This window comes from Mustelus asterias, unplaced genomic scaffold (assembly GCF_964213995.1).
Source record: "Mustelus asterias unplaced genomic scaffold, sMusAst1.hap1.1 HAP1_SCAFFOLD_4129, whole genome shotgun sequence".
Lineage (NCBI taxonomy): Eukaryota > Metazoa > Chordata > Chondrichthyes > Carcharhiniformes > Triakidae > Mustelus > Mustelus asterias.
In genome coordinates, this window is record NW_027594074.1 from 1 (window position 1) to 22331 (window position 22331).

At 55.7% G+C, this 22331-nt stretch overlaps 1 protein-coding gene across 1 annotated transcript; it reads right to left on the reverse strand.

Moving 5' to 3' along the window:
* Nucleotides 1–817: 817 nt before the first annotated feature.
* LOC144490965 (poly(rC)-binding protein 4-like) lies at nucleotides 818–18017 on the reverse strand. The gene is made up of 4 exons (XM_078208639.1): nucleotides 17941–18017; nucleotides 15466–15515; nucleotides 10165–10334; nucleotides 818–1284 (listed from the first exon to the last, which is right to left on the reverse strand). The coding sequence occupies exons 1-4, from the start codon at nucleotides 17990–17992 to the stop codon at nucleotides 987–989; spliced, it is 570 nt and encodes a 189-aa protein (XP_078064765.1). The 5' UTR covers nucleotides 17993–18017; the 3' UTR covers nucleotides 818–986.
* Nucleotides 18018–22331: the final 4314 nt, after the last annotated feature.

The window sequence follows — 22331 nt, forward strand, 5'->3', positions numbered from 1 at the left end:
AGAGAGAGAGAGGCAGAGAGAGAGAGAGAGACAGAGAGAGAGAGAGAGACAGAGAGAGAGAGAGACAGAGACAGAGAGAGACGGAGAGGAGTGCGGAGGAGAGTTTTTTTTCTAATACATCGATGGCGTCCTGTAGGAATTTACCAAACACAAACCGCTCGCTGACAGAGTGCGAGGGCTCGATCTGAACACAGCGAACAGAACACGGGGAGGGAGGGAGGGGTGGGGGAGAGGGGGGTGGGTGGGGAAGAGTGGGGGGGTCTCAGCCAGGGGGCGTGAGGGGGAGGGGAACCCACGAGGGGTTCGGGGGGGGATCGCGAGGGAGATTCGGGGAGAATTACGAGGGAGATTCGGGGAGAATTACGAGGGAGATTCGGCGGGGGAATCGCGAGGGGTTTCGGGGGGGAATCGCGAGGGGCTTCGGGGGGGGAATCGCGAGGGGCTTCGGGGGGGAATCGCGAGGGGCTTCGGGGGGGAATCGCGAGGGGCTTCGGGGGGGAATCGCGAGGGGGATTCGGGGGGAATTACGAGGGAGATTCGGCGGGGGAATCGCGAGGGGTTTCGGGGGGGAATCGCGAGGGGCTTCGGGGGGAATCGCGAGGGGGATGGGGAGGTGGTCGCGGGGGCGATTCTCGGGGGATTGAGTCCCAGTTGCCGGCTGAGACTATAACATCTCCGTTAAGACGAGGTGAGAACTTTCCGGGAGCCGGGATCGGGAGAGAGGATCGAGGCGAGAATAACTACGGCAGCGTTGACGCTGGGGAAGAGGAAGCACTTCACGGCGAAAGAAAAGGCCAGACTGACACTGGGACTAAAAACCAAGTCGCTGGAATTAAATCCACATTTAATTTTTATTTGATTCTTTCTCATTTCCCCGTTCCGTTTTCATCTCATTAAAAAAAAGAAGCATTTTCCCAGAAAGCTTTGGCTTTTTTTTGTGACCAAGACCCTCCCCCCGGCCCCCCCCCCCCCTGGAAATGTGTCCCTCAATAGGGGGCGAAGCGTTGCTTTTCTGCTTTCTTTATCTGGCTAGTCGAAGCCACTTTCTCAGACGCTCCGGCTGCTGTCCCCTTGGAAGGTGCCACGCTCAGAGCAAGCAAGGGGACCGGCTCCCCGCCAATCAGACTGGAGACATAAGGGGCGTTGGAGAGGGAGCCGGACAGTCCCCCGGCCAGGTCAGGGGTCGAGGCGGGAGCATAGGGCAGGGCGGTGGGTTCGGAGAGGCTGACGTCAAGGTCTGGGACCACACCTGAGGTTTTCTGGCTGGACTTAGCACTTTCCAGACTGCGGAGAGAGAGAGAGAGAGGAGAGAGGAACGGGTGGGTTGGGAATATTCGATTGAGGCGAGACACAGGAGCCAGTAAAACAGGTTCACATTCAGAGAGAGAGAGAGACGCAAAAATTAATACACGCACGCACATACAAAATCGCACGCACACACGATCGCACGCACACACAAACACACACACGATCGCGCACACACACAAACACACACACGATCGCGCGCACACACAAACACACACACGATCGCGCACACACACAAACACACACACGATCGCGCGCACACACAAACACACACACGATCGCACGCACACACAAACACACACACGATCGCGCACACACACAAACACACACACGATCGCGCACACACACAAACACACACACGATCGCGCACACACACAAACACACACACGATCGCGCACACACAAACACACACACGATCGCGCACACACACAAACACACACACGATCGCGCACACACACAAACACACACACGATCGCGCACACACACAAACACACACACGATCGCGCACACACAAACACACACACGATCGCGCACACACACAAACACACACACGATCGCACGCACACACAACACACACACGATCGCACGCACACACAAACACACACACGATCGCGCGCACACACAAACACACACGATCGCGCACACACACAAACACACACACGATCGCGCACACACAAACACACACACGATCGCACACACACACACAAACACACACACGATCGCACACACACACAAACACACACACGATCGCGCACACACACAAACACACACACGATCGCACACACACAAACACACACGATCGCACACACACAAACACACACACGATCGCGCACACACACAAACACACACACGATCGCACACACACACACAAACACACACACACAAACACACACACGATCGCGCACACACGATCGCACACACACAAACACACACGATCGCACACACACAAACACACACACGATCGCACACACACAAACACACACACGATCGCGCACACACACAAACACACACACGATCGCACACACACACACAAACACACACACGATCGCACACACACACAAACACACACACGATCGCGCACACACACAAACACACACGATCGCACACACACAAACACACGATCGCACACACACACACAAACACACACACGATCGCACACACACACAAACACACACACGATCGCGCACACACACAAACACACACACGATCGCACACACACAAACACACACACGATCGCACACACACAAACACACACACGATCGCACACACACAAACACACACGATCGCACACACACAAACACACACACGATCGCGCACACACACAAACACACACACGATCGCACACACACACACAAACACACACACGATCGCACACACACACAAACACACACACGATCGCGCACACACACAAACACACACACAATCGCACACACACACACAAACACACACACAATCGCACACACACACGATCGCACACACACGATCGCACACACACAAACACACAGGATCACACACACACAAACACACACACGATCGCGCACACACACAAACACACACGATCGCACACACACAAACACACACACGATCGCACACACAAACACACACGATCGCACACACACAAACACACACACGATCGCGCACACACACAAACACAAACGCACACACACAAACACACACGATTGCACACACACGATCGCACACACACAAACACACACGATCGCACACACACAAACACACACGATCGCACACACACAAACACACGATCGCACACACACAAACACACACGATCGCACACACACAAACACACACGATCGCACACACACAAACACACACGATCGCACACACACAAACACACACGATCGCACACACACAAACACACACGATCGCACACACACAAACACACACGATCGCACACACACAAACACACACGATCGCACACACACAAACACACACGATCGCACACACACAAACACACACGATCGCACACACACACACAAATACACATGATCGCACGCACACACAAACACGATCGCACACACACACACAAACACACACGATCGCACGCTCACATACAAACACACTATCGCACGCGCACACACACACACGACCGCACACAAACACACACACACACACAAACACACACGATCGTACGCACACACACACGATCGCACGCACACACACGATCGCACGCACACACACAAACACACTATCGCACGCGCACACACACACGACCGCACACAAACACACACACTCACAAACACACACGATCGCACGCACACACACAAACACACACGATCGCACGCACACACACGATCGCACGCGCACACACAAACACAGACGACCGCACACAAACGCACACACTCACAAACACACACGATCGCACGCACACACACGATCGCACGCGCACACACAAACACACACGATCGCACGCACACACAAACACACACGATCGCACGCGCACACACAAACACACACGATCGCACACACACAAACACACACACGATCGCGCACACACACAAACACACGATCGCGCACACACACACAAGCGATCGCACACACACACACAAACACGATCGCACACACACGATCGCACACACACAAACACACACGATCGCACACACACAAACACACACGATCGCACACACACAAACACACACGATCGCACACACACAAACGCACACGATCGCACACACACAATCGCACACACAAACACACACGATCGCACACACACAAACACACACGATCGCACACACACACACAAATACACACGATCGCACGCTCACATACAAACACACTATCGCACGCGCACACACACACACGACCGCACACAAACACACACACACACACAAACACACACACGAGCGCACACACACACACACACACACAAACACACTACCACACGCGCACACACACACGACCGCACACACACACAAACACACACGATCGCACGCACACACACAAACACACTATCGCACGCGCACACACACACGACCGCACACAAACACACACACTCACAAACACACACGATCGCACGCACACACACGATCGCACGCGCACACACAAACACACATGACCGCACACAAACACACACACTCACAAACACACACAATCGCACGCGCACACACAAACACACACGATCGCACGCACACACAAACACACACGATCGCACGCGCACACACAAACACACACGATCGCACACACACACACACGATCGCACGGGCGCACACAGACACCACCGCACACACACACACGACCGCACACGCACACACACACGACCGCACACGCACACACACGACCGCACACGCACACACACACGATCGCACACGCACACACCACCGCACACGCAAACACACGACCGCACGCGCACACACACGATCGCACGCGCACACACACGATCGCACGCGCGCACACACACGATCGCACGCGCGCACACACACGATCGCACGCACACACACACACGATCGCACGCACACACACACACGATCGCACGCACACACACACACGATCGCACGCGCACACAAACACACACGATCGCATGCACACGATCGCACGCACACAATCGCACGCACACACACACACGATCGCACGCACACACACACAATCGCACGCACACACACACAATCGCACGCACACACACACAATCGCACGCACACACACACAATCGCACGCACACACACACAATCGCACGCACACACACACAATCGCACGCACACACACACAATCGCACGCACACACACACAATCGCACGCACACACACACAATCGCACGCACACACACACAATCGCACGCACACACACACAATCGCACGCACACACACACAATCGCACGCACACACACACAATCGCACGCACACACACACAATCGCACGCACACACACACAATCGCACGCACACACACACAATCGCACGCACACACACACAATCGCACGCACACACACACAATCGCACGCACACACACACAATCGCACGCACACACACACAATCGCACGCACACACACACAATCGCACGCACACACACAATCGCACGCACACACACACAATCGCACGCACACACACACAATCGCACGCACACACACACAATCGCACGCACACACACACAATCGCACGCACACACACACAATCGCACGCACACACACACAATCGCACGCACACACACACAATCGCACGCACACACACACAATCGCACGCACACACACACAATCGCACGCACACACACACAATCGCACGCACACACACACAATCGCACGCACACACACACAATCGCACGCACACACACACAATCGCACGCACACACACACAATCGCACGCACACACACACAATCGCACGCACACACAATCGCACGCACACACACACAATCGCACGCACACACACAATCGCACGCACACACACACAATCGCACGCACACACACACAATCGCACGCACACACACACAATCGCACGCACACACACACAATCGCACGCACACACACACAATCGCACGCACACACACACAATCGCACGCACACACACACAATCGCACGCACACACACAATCGCACGCGCACACACACACGATCGCACGCGCACACACACACGATCGCACGCGCACACACACACGATCGCACGCGCACACACACACGATCGCACGCGCACACACACACGATCGCACGCGCACACACACACGATCGCACGCGCACACACACACGATCGCACGCACACACACACACGATCGCACGCACACACACACACGATCGCACGCACACACACACATGATCGCACGCACACACACACACGATCGCACGCACACACACGATCGCACGCACACACACACACGATCGCACGCGCACACACACACGATCGCACGCGCACACACACACGATCGCACGCGCACACACACACGATCGCACGCGCACACACACACGATCGCACGCGCACACACACACGATCGCACGCGCACACACACACGATCGCACGCACACACACACACGATCGCACGCACACACACAATCGCACGCACACACACACAATCGCACGCACACACACACGATCGCACGCACACACACACAATCGCACGCACACACACAATCGCACGCACACACACACAATCGCACGCACACACACACAATCGCACGCACACACACACAATCGCACGCACACACACACAATCGCACGCACACACACACAATCGCACGCACACACACACAATCGCACGCACACACACACAATCGCACGCACACACACACAATCGCACGCACACACACACAATCGCACGCACACACACACAATCGCACGCACACACACACAATCGCACGCACACACACACAATCGCACGCACACACACACAATCGCACGCACACACACACAATCGCACGCACACACACACAATCGCACGCACACACACACAATCGCACGCACACACACACAATCGCACGCACACACACACAATCGCACGCACACACACACAATCGCACGCACACACACACAATCGCACGCACACACACACAATCGCACGCACACACACACAATCGCACGCACACACACACAATCGCACGCACACACACACAATCGCACGCACACACACACAATCGCACGCACACACACAATCGCACGCACACACACACAATCGCACGCACACACACACAATCGCACGCACACACACAATCGCACGCACACACACACACGATCGCACGCGCACACACACACGATCGCACGCGCACACACACACGATCGCACGCGCACACACACACGATCGCACGCGCACACACACACGATCGCACGCGCACACACACACGATCGCACGCGCACACACACACGATCGCACGCGCACACACACACGATCGCACGCGCACACACACACGATCGCACGCACACACACACACGATCGCACGCACACACACACATGATCGCACGCACACACACACACGATCGCACGCACACACACACAATCGCACGCACACACACACGATCGCACGCACACACACACACGATCGCACGCGCACACACACACGATCGCACGCGCACACACACACGATCGCACGCGCACACACACACGATCGCACGCGCACACACACACGATCGCACGCGCACACACACACGATCGCACGCGCACACACACACGATCGCACGCACACACACACACGATCGCACGCACACACACACACGATCGCACGCACACACACAATCGCACGCACACACACACAATCGCACGCACACACACACACGATCGCACGCACACACACACAATCGCACGCACACACACAATCGCACGCACACACACACACGATCGCACGCACACACACAATCGCACGCACACACACAATCGCACGCACACACACACAATCGCACGCACACACACACAATCGCACGCACACACACACACGATCGCACGCACACACACACAATCGCACGCACACACACACAATCGCACGCACACACACACAATCGCACGCACACACACACGATCGCACGCACACACACACAATCGCACGCACACACAAACACGATCGCACGCACACACACGATCGCACGCACACACACACAAACACACAGGACCGCGCACACACACAAACACACAGGACCGCACACACACACAAACACACAGGACCGCACACACACACAAACACACAGGACCGCACACACACACACACGACCGCACACACACACGACCGCACACACACACACACGACCGCACACACACACACACGACCGCACACACACACACACGACCGCACACACACACACACGACCGCACACACACACACACACACACACACGACCGCACATACACGATCGCATGCACACACACAAACACACACACGATCGCACGCACACACACAATCGCACACACACATGACCAATTCCGTGAGCATGTGCGCACACAGACGATCACGTGTCCGCGCACACACACACGACCATGTACGCACGACCGCGTGCACACCCGACCGCACGCACACACAACCGCGCACGCACCCACATACGAATGCGCACACACCGCCGCACGCACGTGCACGACCGCACATATACACGACCGCGCACGTGCGCAAACGACAATGCGCGTGCGCACACACGACCGTGGGGGCCCGTGCCCACTGCTGCCCCGGGGGGGGCCACACCCCGCGCGTGGGCACACACACGGGGCCTCACACACGCACACATGGGGTCGGGCGCGTGCACACACGCACACACACACACGGTCCTGGGGTCTGGACACAGGCGGTGGTCAGTCTGGGCTCCGGACACGGGGAGCGGTCAGTCTGGGGTCCGGACAGTCTGGGGTCCGGACACGGGGAGCGGTCAGTCTGGGGTCCGGACACGGGAAGCGGTCAGTCTGGGGTCCGGACACGGGGAGCGGTCAGTATGGGGTCCGGACACGGGGAGCGGTCAGTCTGGGGTCCGGACACGGGGAGCGGTCAGTCTGGGGTCCGGACACGGGGAGCGGTCAGTCTGGGGTCCGGACACGGGGAGCGGTCAGTCTGGGGTCCGGACACGGGGAGCGGTCAGTCTGGGGTCCGGACACGGGGAGCGGTCAGTCTGGGGTCCGGACACGGGGAGCGGTCAGTCCGGGGTCCGGACACGGGGGTGGTCAGTCCGGGGTCCGGACACAGGGGTCCGGTCAGTCCGGGATCTGGACGCGGGGTCCGGTCAGTCCGGAGCCCGGATGCGGGGGGGGGGGGGGGGGGCGGTCAGTCCGGGGTCCGGACGCGGGGGTCCGGTCAGTCCGGGTTCCGGACGCGGGGTTCCGGTCAGTCCGGGGTCCGGACGCGGGGGTCCGGTCAGTCCGGGGTCCGGACGCGGGGGTCCGGTCAGTCCGGGGTCCGGACGCGGGGGTCCGGTCAGTCCGGGGTCCGGACGCGGGGGTCCGGTCAGTCCGGGGTCCGGACGCGGGGGTCCGGTCAGTCCGGGGTCCGGACGCGGGGGTCCGGTCAGTCCGGGGTCCGGACGCGGGGGTCCGGTCAGTCCGGGGTCCGGACGCGGGGGTCCGGTCAGTCCGGGGTCCGGTCGCGGGGGTCCGGTCAGTCTGTGGTCCAGACACGGGGAGCGGTCAGTCCGGGGTCCGGACGCGGGGAGCGGTCAGTCCGGGGTCCGGACGCGGGGAGCGGTCAGTCCGGGGTTCGGACGCGGGGGTCCGGTCAGTCCGGGGTCCGGACGCGGGGGTCCGGTCAGTCCGGGGTCCGGACGCGGGGGTCCGGTCAGTCCGGGATCCGGACGCGGGGGTCCGGTCAGTCCGGGGTCCGGACGCGGGGGTCCGGTCTGTCCGGGGTCCGGACGCGGGGGTCCGGTCAGTCCGGGGTCCGGACGCGGGGGTCCGGTCAGTCCGGGGTCCGGACGCGGGGGTCCGGTCAGTCCGGGGTCCGGACGCGGGGGTCCGGTCAGTCCGGGGTCCGGACGCGGGGGTCCGGTCAGTCCGGGGTCCGGACGCGGGGGTCCGGTCAGTCCGGGGTCCGGACGCGGGGGTCCGGTCAGTCCGGGGTCCGGACGCGGGGGTCCGGTCAGTCCGGGGTCCGGACGCGGGGGTCCGGTCAGTCCGGGGTCCGGACGCGGGGGTCCGGTCAGTCCGGGGTCCGGACGCGGGGGTCCGGTCAGTCCGGGGTCCGGACGCGGGGGTCCGGTCAGTCCGGGGTCCGGACGCGGGGATCGGTCAGTCCGGGGTCCGGACGCGGGGGTCCGGTCAGTCCGGGGTCCGGACGCGGGGGTCCGGTCAGTCCGGGGTCCGGACGCGGGGGTCCGGTCAGTCTGGGGTCTGGACGCGAGGGGGGCTGGTCACTCAGGGTCTGGACACTGGGAATAGTCGGTCTCAGACTCCCCCCTGCCTCCTCACCCCCCCCCCCCCCCCACCGCCCCCCCCTTGACACTTGGGAAGAACCTTCCAGCACCTTCTTACCTGGCGTTGATGAGATACTGAGCAAGGCTGATATTGGCTGGGGATCCAGTGATGGTGATCTGACGATCGGTCGATCCCTCAGCGGGATTGGAAATCTTTATCTGCGCCCCAGACATCTGCCGGATCTCGTTAATCTTACTGCCCTGACGCCCAATGATGCACCCAATCAGCTGTAGAGGGAGAGAGGGAGCGAGAGAAGTGGGGGGATTAACATCGAGTGTCCTGGTCTACGGGGAGATTGGACAGATAAAATCTAACCCGGAATAGGGTGAGGTATAGCAACATTGAAACTAGGAGGAGGCCGCCGCCATTCAGCCCTTCGAGCATTATGAATTTACGGCTGAGTATCAAATTCCTGACCTCTCCCCCCTTCCAAATCCCCCGATCCCTTTAGCCCCGAGAGCTATCTCTAATTCCTTCTTGGAAATCGCACAACGTTTTGGCCTCAACTACTTTCCGTGGGAGTGAGTTCCACACATTCACCACCCTCTGGGTGAAGAAAGTTCTCCTCACCTCAGTCCTAAAAGGGTTTAACCCTTAACGTTCGATAGGGTGGTGTTGCTCGGTTAAAGGAACCGTGGTGCACGCAAGCTGTGCGGGACCTAGTCGAGAAGAAAAGGAAAGCGTACAAAAGGCTCAGAGAGCTTGGCGAAGATAGGGATTTAGAAGAGTATACGGCTTGTAGGAAGGGACTAAAGAAGGAAATTAGGAGAGCCAGAAGGGGTCATGAGAAGGCCCTGGCAGGTAGGATTAAGGAGAACCCTAAGGCGTTCTATAAATATGTGAAGAGTAAAAGGATGAGACGTGACGGAATAGGGCCTATAAAAGGTGAAGGCGGGAAAGTCTGTACGGAACCAGTAGAAATGGCAGAGGTGCTTAATGAGTATTTTGCCTCGGTTTTCACAGAAGAGAAGGACCTGGGTGGATGTACTGCGGGCTTGCGGTGGACTGAAAGGATTGAGTATGTGGACTTTAACAAAGAGGTTGTGCTGGAATCTTTGAATGGCATCAAGATAGATAAGTCGCCTGGTCCGGATGGGATGTACCCCAGGTTACTGTGGGAGACGAGGGAGGAGATTGCAGAGCCTCTGGCGATGATCTTTGCGTCGTCGATGGAGACGGGAGAGGTGCCGGAGGATTGGAGGATTGCGGATGTGGTTCCTATTTTCAAGAAAGGGAACAGGGACAGCCCGGGAAATTACCGACCGGTGAGTCTAACCTCAGTGGTTGGTAAACTGATGGAGAAGATCCTGAGGGACAGGATATATGAGCGTTTAGAGAGGTTTAGTATGCTCAAGACTACTCAGCATGGCTTTGTCAAAGGCAGATCGTGCCTTACGAGCCTGGTGGAGTTCTTCGAAAATGTGACTAAACACATTGACGAAGGGAAAGCGGTAGATGTGTTTTAAATGGATTTTAGCAAGGCATTCGATAAGGTCCCCCATGCAAGGCTTCTAGAAAAAGTGAGAGGGCATGGGATCCAAGGGGCTGCTGCCCGGTGGATCCAGAACTGGCTTGCCCAAAGGAGGCAGAGAGTGGGTATAGATGGGTCTTTTTCTAAATGGAGGTCGGTCACCAGTGGTGTGCCCCAGGGATCTGTTCTGGGACCCTTGCTGTTTGTCATTTTCATAAATGACCTGGATGAGGAAGCGGAGGGATGGGTTGGTAAGTTTGCCGACGACACGAAGGTTGGTGGGGTTGTGGATAGTCTGGAGGGATGTCAGAAGTTACAGAGGGACATAGATAGGATGCAAGACTGGGCGGACAAGTGGCAGATGGACTTCAACCCAGATAAATGCGTAGTGGTCCATTTTGGCAGGTCAAATGGGATGAAGGAGTACAATATAAAGGGAAAGACTCTTAGTACGGTAGAGGATCAGAAGGACCTTGGGGTCCGGGTCCATAGGACTCTGAAATCGGCCCCGCAGGTGGAGGAGGTGGTTAAGAAGGCGTATGGTGTGCTGGCCTTTATCAATCGAGGGATTGAGTTTAGGAGTCCGGGGATAATGATGCAGCTATATAAGACCCTCGTCTGACCCCACTTGGAGTACTGTGCTCAGTTCTGGTCGCCTCATTACAGGAAGGATGTGGAAAAGATTGAAAGGGTGCAGAGGAGATTTACAAGGATGTTGCCTGGATTGAGTGGCATGCCTCATGAGGATAGGCTGAGGGAGCTTGGGGTCTTTTCTCCTTGGAGAGATGTAGGATGAGAGGGGACCTAATAGAGGTATATAAGATGTCGGGAGACATAGATCGGGTGGACTCTCAGAGGCTTTTTCCCAGGGTGGAAATGTCTGCTACGAGAGGACACAGGTTTAAGGTGCTGGGGGGTAGGTACAGGGGAAATGTTAGGGGTAGGTTTTTCACACAGAGGGTGGTGGGCGAGTGGAATCGGCTGCCGTCAGTGGTGGTGGAGGCAAACTCAATAGGGTCTTTTAAGAGACTCCTGGATGAGTACATGGAGCTTAATAGGATGGAGGGTTATAGGTAGGCCTGAAAAGTAGGGAGATGTTCGGCACAACTTGTGGAGCCGAAGGGCCTGTTTTCATAGAAATCATAGAAACCCTACAGTGCAGAAGGAGGCCATTCGGCCCATCGAGTCTGCACCGACCACAATCCCACCCCACATATTTACCCGCTAATCCCTCTAACCTACATATCCCAGGACTCTAAGGGGCAATTTTTAACCTGGCCAATCAACCTAACCCGCACATCTTTGGACTGTGGGAGGAAACCGGAGCACCCGGAGGAAACCCACGCAGACATGAGGAGAATGTGCAAACTCCACACAGACAGTGACCCGAGCCGGGAATCGAACCCAGGACCCTGGAGCTGTGAAGCAGCAGTGCTAACCACTGTGCTACCGTGCCGCTGTAGTTTTCTATGTTTCTAACCCTCAAACCATGACCCCCCCCCCCCCCCCCCCCCGAGTTCTGGACTCTCTCACCATCGGGAACATTCTTTCTGAATCTAACCCTGTTGGAATTTTATAAGTTTCTATGAGATCCCCTCTTCTAAACTCCAGTGAATATAATCCTCACCGACTTAGTCTCTCCTCATGTGACAGACCTGCCATCCCAGGAATCAGCCTGGTAAACCTTCGCTGCGCTCCCTCTATAGCAAGGGCATCCTTCCTCAGATATGGAGGCTTTTATTGGTAGAGGGATTGTGTTTCGGAGCCAGGAGGTCATGCTGCAACTGTGCAAAACTCTGGTGCGGCCGCATTTGGAGTATTGCGTACAGTTCTGGTCGCCGTATTATAGGAAAGATGTGGAAGTGTTGGAAAGGGTGCAGAGGAGATTTACCAGGATGTTGCCTGGTATGGTGGGAAAATCGTATGAGGAAAGGCTGAGGGACTTGAGGCTGTTTTCGTTAGAGAGAAGAAGGTTAAGAGGTGACTTAATGGAGGCATACAAGATGATCAGAGGATTAGATAGGGTGGATAGTGAGAGCCTTTTTCCTCGTATGGTGATGGCTAACACGAGGGGACATAGCTTTAAATTGAGGGGTGAGAGATATAGGACAGATGTTAGAGGTAGGTTCTTTACTCAGAGAGTAGTAATAGAACATAGAACAGTACAGCACAGAACAGGCCCTTCGGCCCACGATGTTGTGCCGAGCTTTATCTGAAACCAAGATCAAGCTATCCCACTCCCTATCATCCTGGTGTGCTCCATGTGCCTATCCAATAACCGCTTAAATGTTTCTAAAGTGTCTGACTCCACTATCACTGCAGGCAGTCCATTCCACACCCCAACCACTCTCTGCGTAAAGAACCTACCTCTGATATCCTTCCTGTATCTCCCACCACGAACCCTATAGTTATGCCCCCTTGTAATAGCTCCATCCACCCGAGGAAATAGTCTTTGAACGTTCACTCTATCTATCCCCTTCATCATTTTATAAACCTCTATTAAGTCTCCCCTCAGCCTCCTCCGCTCCAGAGAGAACAGCCCTCGCTCCCTCAACCTTTCCTCATAAGACCTACCCTCCAAACCAGGCAGCATCCTGGTAAATCTCCTCTGCACTCTTTCCAGCGCTTCCACATCCTTCTTATAGTGAGGTGACCAGAACTGCACACAATATTCCAAATGTGGTCTCACCAAGGTCCTGTACAGTTGCAGCATAACCCCACGGCTCTTAAACTCCAACCCCCTGTTAATAAAAGCTAACACACTATAGGCCTTCTTCACAGCTCTATCCACTTGAGTGGCAACCTTTAGAGATCTGTGGATATGAACCCCAAGATCTCTCTGTTCCACCACTGCTGCAGGCAGGGCGTGGAATGCCCTGCCTGCAGCAGTGGTGGACTCGTCAACATGAAGAGCATTCAAATGGTTATTGGATAAACATATGGATGATATTGGAATAGTGTAGATTAGAGGGGCTTTAGATTGGTTTCACTGGTCGGCGCAACATCGAGGGCCGAAGGGCCTGTACTGCGCTGGAATGTTCTAAAACTACACACAATATTCCAGGTGTGGCCTCACCAACACCCTCCGAGATACACTTTGAGAAGGAATAGCTAGGAATTTCTGAGGGACAAAGGGACCTTGACATGTTTGACAATTTAACCTTTTTTATCCAGAGGGTGGTGAGGGTCTGGAACGCGCTGCCTGGGAGGGTGGTGGAGGTGGGTTGCCTCACATCCTTTACAAAGTACCTGGATGAGCACTTGGCAGGGCCGTAACCTTCAGGGCGATGGGCCAAGGGCCGGCCGATGGGATTAGGTGGGAGTTCAGGTGTTTCCAATGAGTCGGTGTGGACTCGATGGGTCGAGGGGCCTCCACTGCCTGGGATTTTCCTTCCCCGCTCACCCCAGACGGGAGGCACAGTGTGGGTTAGCGCTGCTGCCTCACAGCGCCAGGGAACCCCGGGTTCGATTCCCCGGGGCTCGGGTCACTGTCTGTGCGTGGAGTCTGCACGTTCTCCCCGTGTCTGCGTGGGTTTCCTCCGGGTGCTCCGGTTTCCTCCCACAAGACGTGCTGGGTTAGGGTGGAGTGGGCCGTGCTAAATTCTCCCTCAGTGTCACCCCGAACAGGAGTGTGGCGACTAGGGGGGGATTTTCACAGTAACTTCATTGCAGTGTTAATGTCAGCCGTACTTGTGACACTCATAAATAGACTTTACTTTACGCGAGGGGAAAATCCGGCCCAGAACATTCAGGGATACCCGGACAGGACCTCCACAATACCCCCCCGCGCCCCCCCCACAGGGCTACAGGACAGGACCCCCCTCCCCCTGTTCAGTTCAGGTGGAAGGAGCGAGCGACCCCTATTCAGCCAGGCTCCGAACACTCACGTCGTTTGGGATGGCGATTTCGTGGGAACTTGTCTGCGAGGAATCCAACGCTGTCCGGGAAAAAAAAAACACACAAACGCAATATCGATTACTCTGTTCCCTAGAGAACCCCCCCACTCCCAGAAAATCAAACGCAATATCCATCACTCTGTCCACCACGCCCCCCTGCAGAAAACTACGCAAACTCTCCCTCAATGTCAACAAAACGAAGGAGATTGTCATTGACTTCAGGAGGCGTAAAGGAGAACATGCCCCTGTCTACATCAACGGGGACGAAGTAGAAAGGGTCGAGAGAGCTTCAAGTTTCTAGGTGTCCAGATCACCAACAACCCGTCCTGGTCCCCCCCACGCCGACACTATAGTTAAGAAAGCCCCACCAACGCCTCTACTTTCTCAGGAGACTAAGGAAATTTGTCATGTCCGCTACGACTCTCACCAACTTTTACAGATGCCCCATAGAAAGCATCCTTCCCGGATGTATCACAGCTTGGTCTGGGGGCTCCTGCTCTGCCCAAGACCGCAAGGAACTACAAAGGGTCGTGAATGTAGCCCAGTCCCATCACGCAAACCAGCCTCCCATCCATTGACTCCGTCTACACTTCCCGCTGCCTCGGGGAAAAGCAGCCGACATAATCAAGGACCCCCCCCCCACACACACACCCCGGACATTCTCTCTTCCACTTTCTTCCGTCGGGGGAAAAAGATACAAAAGTCTGAGGTCACGTACCGACCGACTCAAGAACAGCTTCTTCCCTGCTGCTGCCGTCAGACTTTTGAATGGACCGACCTCGCATTGAGTTGATCTTTCTCTACACCCCGAGCTGTGACTGTAACACTACATTCCGCACCCTCTCCTTTCCTTCTCTATGAACGGTATGCTTTGTCTGCACAGCGCGCAAGAAACAATACTTTTCACTGTATCCCGATACACGGGACAATAATAAATCAAATCAAAAACAACGCAATATCCGTCACTCTGTACCCCACTCAGACTATCCCCCTCTCTGCCCCCCACACTCTCCCCTCCGCCCCACACCCCCCTCCCACCCTCCCCCCTCCGCCCTACACTCCCCCCTCTGCCCCACACCTCCCCTCCGTCCTCCCCCCCACACACTGACATTCTCCCCTTCCCCCCACACTCTCAGACACTCCTCCCTTCCCCCACACTCCCTCTCCCTTCTCCACACTCTCAGATAGTCCGCCCTTCCCGCCGCCACCCTCAGACACACCCCCCCTCCCTACTTCCCCCTGCCCTCCCCACCACACTCCCAGACACCCCCACCTCCCTCCCCGCTGCCCCCAGACTCTCGGACAGACACAGCCCCGCTCTGCACTGGGGTTAGGGTGAGGTTAACCCCCCCTCCCCGCTGCCCCCAGACTCTCGGACAGTCAGTCGCGCTCTGCACTGGGGTTAGGGTGAGGTTAACCCCCCCTCCCCGCTGCCACCAGACTCTCGGACAGACACAGCCCCGCTCTGCACTGGGGTTAGGGTGAGGTTAACCCCCCCTCCCCCCAGACTCTCGGACAGTCAGTCGCGCTCTGCACTGGGGTGAGGGTGAGGTTAACCCCCCCTCCCCGCTCCCCCCAGACTCTCAGACAGACACAGCCCCGCTCTGCACTGGGGTTAGGGTGAGGTTAACCCCCCCTCCCCGCTGCCCCCAGACTCTCGGACAGTCAGTCGCGCTCTGCACTGGGGTTAGGGTGAGGTTAACCCCCCGCTGCCCCCAGACTCTCGGACAGTCAGTCGCGCTCTGCACTGGGGTTAGGGTGAGGTTAACCCCCCCTCCCCGCTGCCCCCAGACTCTCGGACAGTCAGTCGCGCTCTGCACTGGGGTTAGGGTGAGGTTAACCCCCCGCTGCCCCCAGACTCTCGGACAGTCAGTCGCGCTCTGCACTGGGGTTAGGGTGAGGTTAACCCCCGCTGCCCCCAGACTCTCAGACAGACACAGCCCCGCTCTGCACTGGGGTTAGGGAGAGGTTAACCCCCCCCTCCCCGCTGCCCCCAGGCTCTCGGACAGTCAGTCCCGTTCTGCACTGGGGTTAGGGTGAGGTTAACCCCCCCTCCCCGCTGCCCCCAGACTCTCGGACAGTCAGTCGCGCTCTGCACTGGGGTTAGGGTGAGGTTAACCCCCCCCTCCCCCCAGACTCTCGGACAGACAGCCCCGCTCTGCACTGGCGTTAGGGTGAGGTTAACCCCCCCTCCCCGCTCCCCCCAGACTCTCGGACAGACAGCCCCGCTCTGCACTGGGGTTAGGGTGAGGTTAACCCCCGCTCCCCCCAGACTCTCGGACAGTCAGTCGCGCTCTGCATTGGGGTTAGGGTGAGGTTAACCCCCCCCTCCCCACTCCCCCCAGACTCTCGGACAGACACAGCCCCGCTCTGCACTGGGGTTAGGGTGAGGTTAACCCCCCCTCCCCACTCCCCCCAGACTCTCGGACAGACGGCCCCGCTGCTCCATCGCATCGATTTACCCACCTGAGTATCCGGGGCTGGTTTGCCCCACTGGGGTAAATGGTGTCTGCTGCATGGCCAGTTGGTGTAACTTGGTGAGCTGTGGGGATAGAGAGAGCGAAACACAGGCTGGTTAGCGGAGAGAGAGACAGAGTGAGCGAGCGGGGAGGGGGTATAGAGAGAGAGAGACAGAGCGAGAGGGGAGGGGGAGATAGAGAGAGAGACAGAGCGAGAGGGGAGGGGGATAGAGAGAGAGTCAGAGCGAGAGGGGAGGGGGGATAGAGAGAGAGAGACAGAGCGAGAGGGGAGGGGGAGATAGAGTGAGAGACAGAGCGAGAGGGGAGGGGGAGATAGAGAGAGAGACAGAGCGAGAGGGGAGGGGGGATAGAGAGAGAGAGACAGAGCGAGAGGGGAGGGGGATAGAGAGAGAGTCAGAGCGAGAGGGGAGGGGGGATAGAGAGAGAGAGACAGAGCGAGAGGGGAGGGGGAGATAGAGTGAGAGACAGAGGGATTCTGAGTAGTGGGGCTGAAAGTGAGGGATGCATGGATGGGGACTGCAATGCACGGCATTGCAGAGGTGGGGTGGAGCAGGGTTTGAAATGTGTATACTTCAATGCCAGGAGTATTCGCAATAAAGTGGGTGAACTTGCAGCGTGGATCAGTACCTGGGACTTCGATGTTGTGGCTATTTCAGAGACATGGATAGAGCAGGGGCAGGAATGGATGCTGCAGGTCCCGGGGTTCAAATGTTTTAGTCGAAGTAGGGAAGGAGGTAGAAGAGGGGGAGGGGTAGCATTATTGGTCAGAGATTGTATCACAGTGTCAGAGAGGAGGTTTGATGAGGACTTATCTGTTGAGGTAGTATGGGCGGAGATTAGAAATAGGAGAGGAGAGGTCACCCTGTTGGGAGTCTTTTATAGACCTCCTAAAAGTTCTAGAGAGGTTGAGGAAAGGATTGCGGAGTCAATCCTGCTTAGGAGTGAAAGTAATAGGGCAATTGTTATGGGGGATTTTAACTTGACTAATATTGACTGGAATTGTTATAGCTCTAGCTCGTTAGAGGGGTCAGTTTTTGTTCAAAGCGTGCAGGAAGGTTTTTTGACTCAGTATGTAGACAGGCCAACTAGAGGTGAGGCTGGATTGGGGGGCATGCCTTATGAGGATAGGTTGAGGGAGCTTGGTCTCTTCTCCCTGGAGAGACGAAGGATGAGAGGTGACCTGATAGAGGTTTACAAGATGTTGAGGGGTCTGGATAGGGTGGACTCTCAGAGGCTATTTCCAAGGGCTGAAATGGTTGCTACGAGAGGACACAGGTTTAAGGTGCTGGGGGGTAGGTACAGGGGGGATGTCAGGGGTAAGTTTTTCACTCAGAGGGTGGTGGGTGAGTGGAATCGGCTGACGTCGGTGGTGGTGGAGGCAAACTCGTTGGGGTCTTTTAAGAGACTTCTGGATGAGTACATGGGATTTAATGGGATTGAGGGCTATAGATAGGCCTAGAGGTGGGGATGTGATCGGCGCAACTTGTGGGCCGAAGGGCCTGTTTGTGCTGTGGCTTTCTATGTTCTATGTTCTATATTGGATCTGGTGCTGGGAAATGAGCCAGACCAGGTGCTAGACTTGGAAGTTGGTGTGCATTTTGGTGATAGTGACCACAATTCGGTTACGTTCACCTTAGTGATGGAAAGGGATAGGCATGAACCTCGGGCCAGTGGTTTTAGCTGGGGGAAGGGTAATTATGAGGCTATTAGGAGAGAATTAGGAAACATAGGTTGGACTAGGAGATTACAGGGACTGGGAACGTCCGACATGTGGAGTTTTTTCAAGGAGCAGCTACTGCGAGTCTGTGATAGGTATGTCCCTGTCAGGCAAGGAGGAATTGGTAGGGCTAGGGAACCGTGGTGCACCAAAAAAGTTTCTTTGTTGGTTAAAAAGAAAAAGGAGGCTTATGTTCGGATGAGACGTGAGCACTCGGGTAGTGCACTAGAAAGCTTTAGATTGGCTAAGAGGGAGTTGAAGAGCGAGCTTAGAAGGGCTAAAAGGGGACATGAGAAGACTTTGGCGGATAGGGTTAAAGAGAATCCTAAGGCGTTCTATAGGTATGTCAAGAACAGAAGGTTGGTAAGGGCAAGTTTAGGGCCAGTTATAGATGGCAGAGGGAAGTTATGTGTGGAACCGGAGGAGATTGGTGAAGCATTGAACCAATATTTCTCTTCGGTGTTCACGCAAGGGGACATGAATATAGCTGAGGAGGACACTGGGTTGCAGGGGAGTAGAATAGACAGTATTACAGTTGATAAGGAGGATGTGCAGGATATTCTGGAGGGTCTGAAAATAGATAAATCCCCTGGTCCGGATGGGATTTATCCAAGGATTCTCTGGGAGGCAAGAGAAGTGATTGCAGAGCCTCTGGCTCTGATCTTCAGGTCGTCGTTGGCCTCTGGTATAGTACCAGAAGATTGGAGGTTAGCGAATGTTGTCCCATTGTTTAAGAAGGGGAACAGAGACTTCCCCGGGAATTATAGACCGGTGAGTCTCACTTCTGTTGTCGGCAAGATGTTGGAAAAAATTATAAGGGATAGGATTTATAGTTATTTGGAGAGTAATGAATTGATAGGTGATAGTCAGCATGGTTTTGTGGCAGGTAGGTCGTGCCTTACTAACCTTATTGAGTTTTTTGAGAAAGTGACCAAGGAGGTGGATGGGGGCAAGGCAGTGGACGTGGTATATATGGATTTTAGTAAGGCGTTTGATAAGGTTCACCATGGTAGGCTTCTGCAGAAAATGCAGATGTATGGGATTGGGGGTGATCTAGGAAATTGGATCAGGAATTGGCTAGCGGATAGGAAAACAGAGGGTGGTGGTTGATAGTAAATATTCATCATGGAGTGCGGTTACAAGTGGTGTACCTCAGGGATCTGTTTTGGGGCCACTGCTGTTTGTAATATTTATTAATGATCTGGATGAGGGTATAGTTGGGTGGATTAGCAAATTTGCTGATGACACCAAAGTCGGTGGTGTGGTAGACAGTGAGGAAGGGTGTCGTAGTTTGCAGGAAGACTTAGACAGGTTGCAAAGTTGGGCCGAGAGGTGGCGGATGGAGTTTAATGCGGAGAAGTGTGAGGTAATTCACTTTGGTAGGAATAACAGATGTGTTGAGTATAGGGCTAACGGGAGGACTTTGAATAGTGTGGAGGAGCAGAGGGATCTAGGTGTATGTGTGCATAGATCCCTGAAAGTTGGGAATCAAGTAGATAAGGTTGTTAAGAAGGCATATGGTGTCTTGGCGTTTATTGGTAGGGGGATTGAATTTAGGAGTCGTAGCGTTATGTTGCAACTGTACACAACTCTGGTGCGGCCGCACTTGGAGTACTGTGTGCAGTTCTGGTCCCCACATTACAGGAAGGATGTGGAGGCTTTGGAGAGGGTGCAGAGGAGGTTTACCAGGATGTTGCCTGGTATGGAGGGGAGATCCTATGAGGAGAGGCTGAGGGATTTGGGATTGTTTTCGCTGGAAAGGCGGCGGCTAAGAGGGGATCTTATTGAAACATATAAGATGATTAGAGGTTTAGATAGGGTGGATAGTGATAGCCTTTTTCCTCTGATGGAGAAATCCAGCACGAGGGGGCATGGCTTTAAATTGAGGGGGGGTAGTTATAGAACCGATGTCAGGGGTAGGTTCTTTACCCAGAGGGTGGTGAGGGATTGGAATGCCCTGCCAGCATCAGTTGTAAATGCGCCTAGTTTGGGGGCGTTTAAGAGATCCGTAGATAGGTTCATGGACGAAAAGAAATTGGTTTAGGTTGGAGGGTCACAGTTTTTTTTTTTGTTAACTGGTCGGTGCAACATCGTGGGCCGAAGGGCCTGTTCTGCGCTGTAATGTTCTATGTTCTATGTTCTATGTTCTAGAGCGAGAGGGGAGGGGGAGATAGAGAGAGAGACAGAGCGAGAGGGGAGGGGGGATAGAGAGAGAGAGACAGAGCGAGAGGGGAGGGGGAGATAGAGAGAGACAGAGCGAGAGGGGAGGGGGAGATAGAGAGAGAGAGACAGAGCGAGAGGGGAGGGGGATAGAGAGAGAGAGCGAGAGGGGATAGAGAGAGCGAGAGGGGATAGAGAGAGCGCGAGAGGGGATAGAAAGAGAGAGAGCGAGAGGGGATAGAGAGAGAGAGAGAGAGCGAGAGGGGATAGAGAGAGAGAGAAAGAGCGAGAGGGGAGGGGGGATAGAGAGAGAGAGAGAGCTAGAGGGAATAGAGAGAGAGAGCGCGAGGGGGGCGGGGGGATAGAGAGAGAGAGCGAGAGGGGATAGAGAGAGAGAGACAGAGCGAGAGGGGAGGGAGAGAGAGAGACAGAGCGAGAGGGGATAGAGAGAGCGAGACAGAGCGAGAGGGGATAGAGAGAGAGAGAGAGCGAGGGGGGCG

Bases quoted from the DNA above. Each gene is read 5' to 3' on its own strand.
- LOC144490965 (XM_078208639.1), bottom strand. From the start codon at position 17,992: ATGCAGCAGACACCATTTACCCCAGTGGGGCAAACCAGCCCCGGATAC. The intron at 10,335-15,465 runs GTGAGTGTTCGG...CTCCCTCTACAG, and splicing joins AAATCGCCATCCCAAACGAC to CTGATTGGGTGCATCATTGG. The intron at 1,285-10,164 runs GTAAGAAGGTGC...CTCTCTCCGCAG, and splicing joins CAGTATCTCATCAACGCCAG to TCTGGAAAGTGCTAAGTCCA.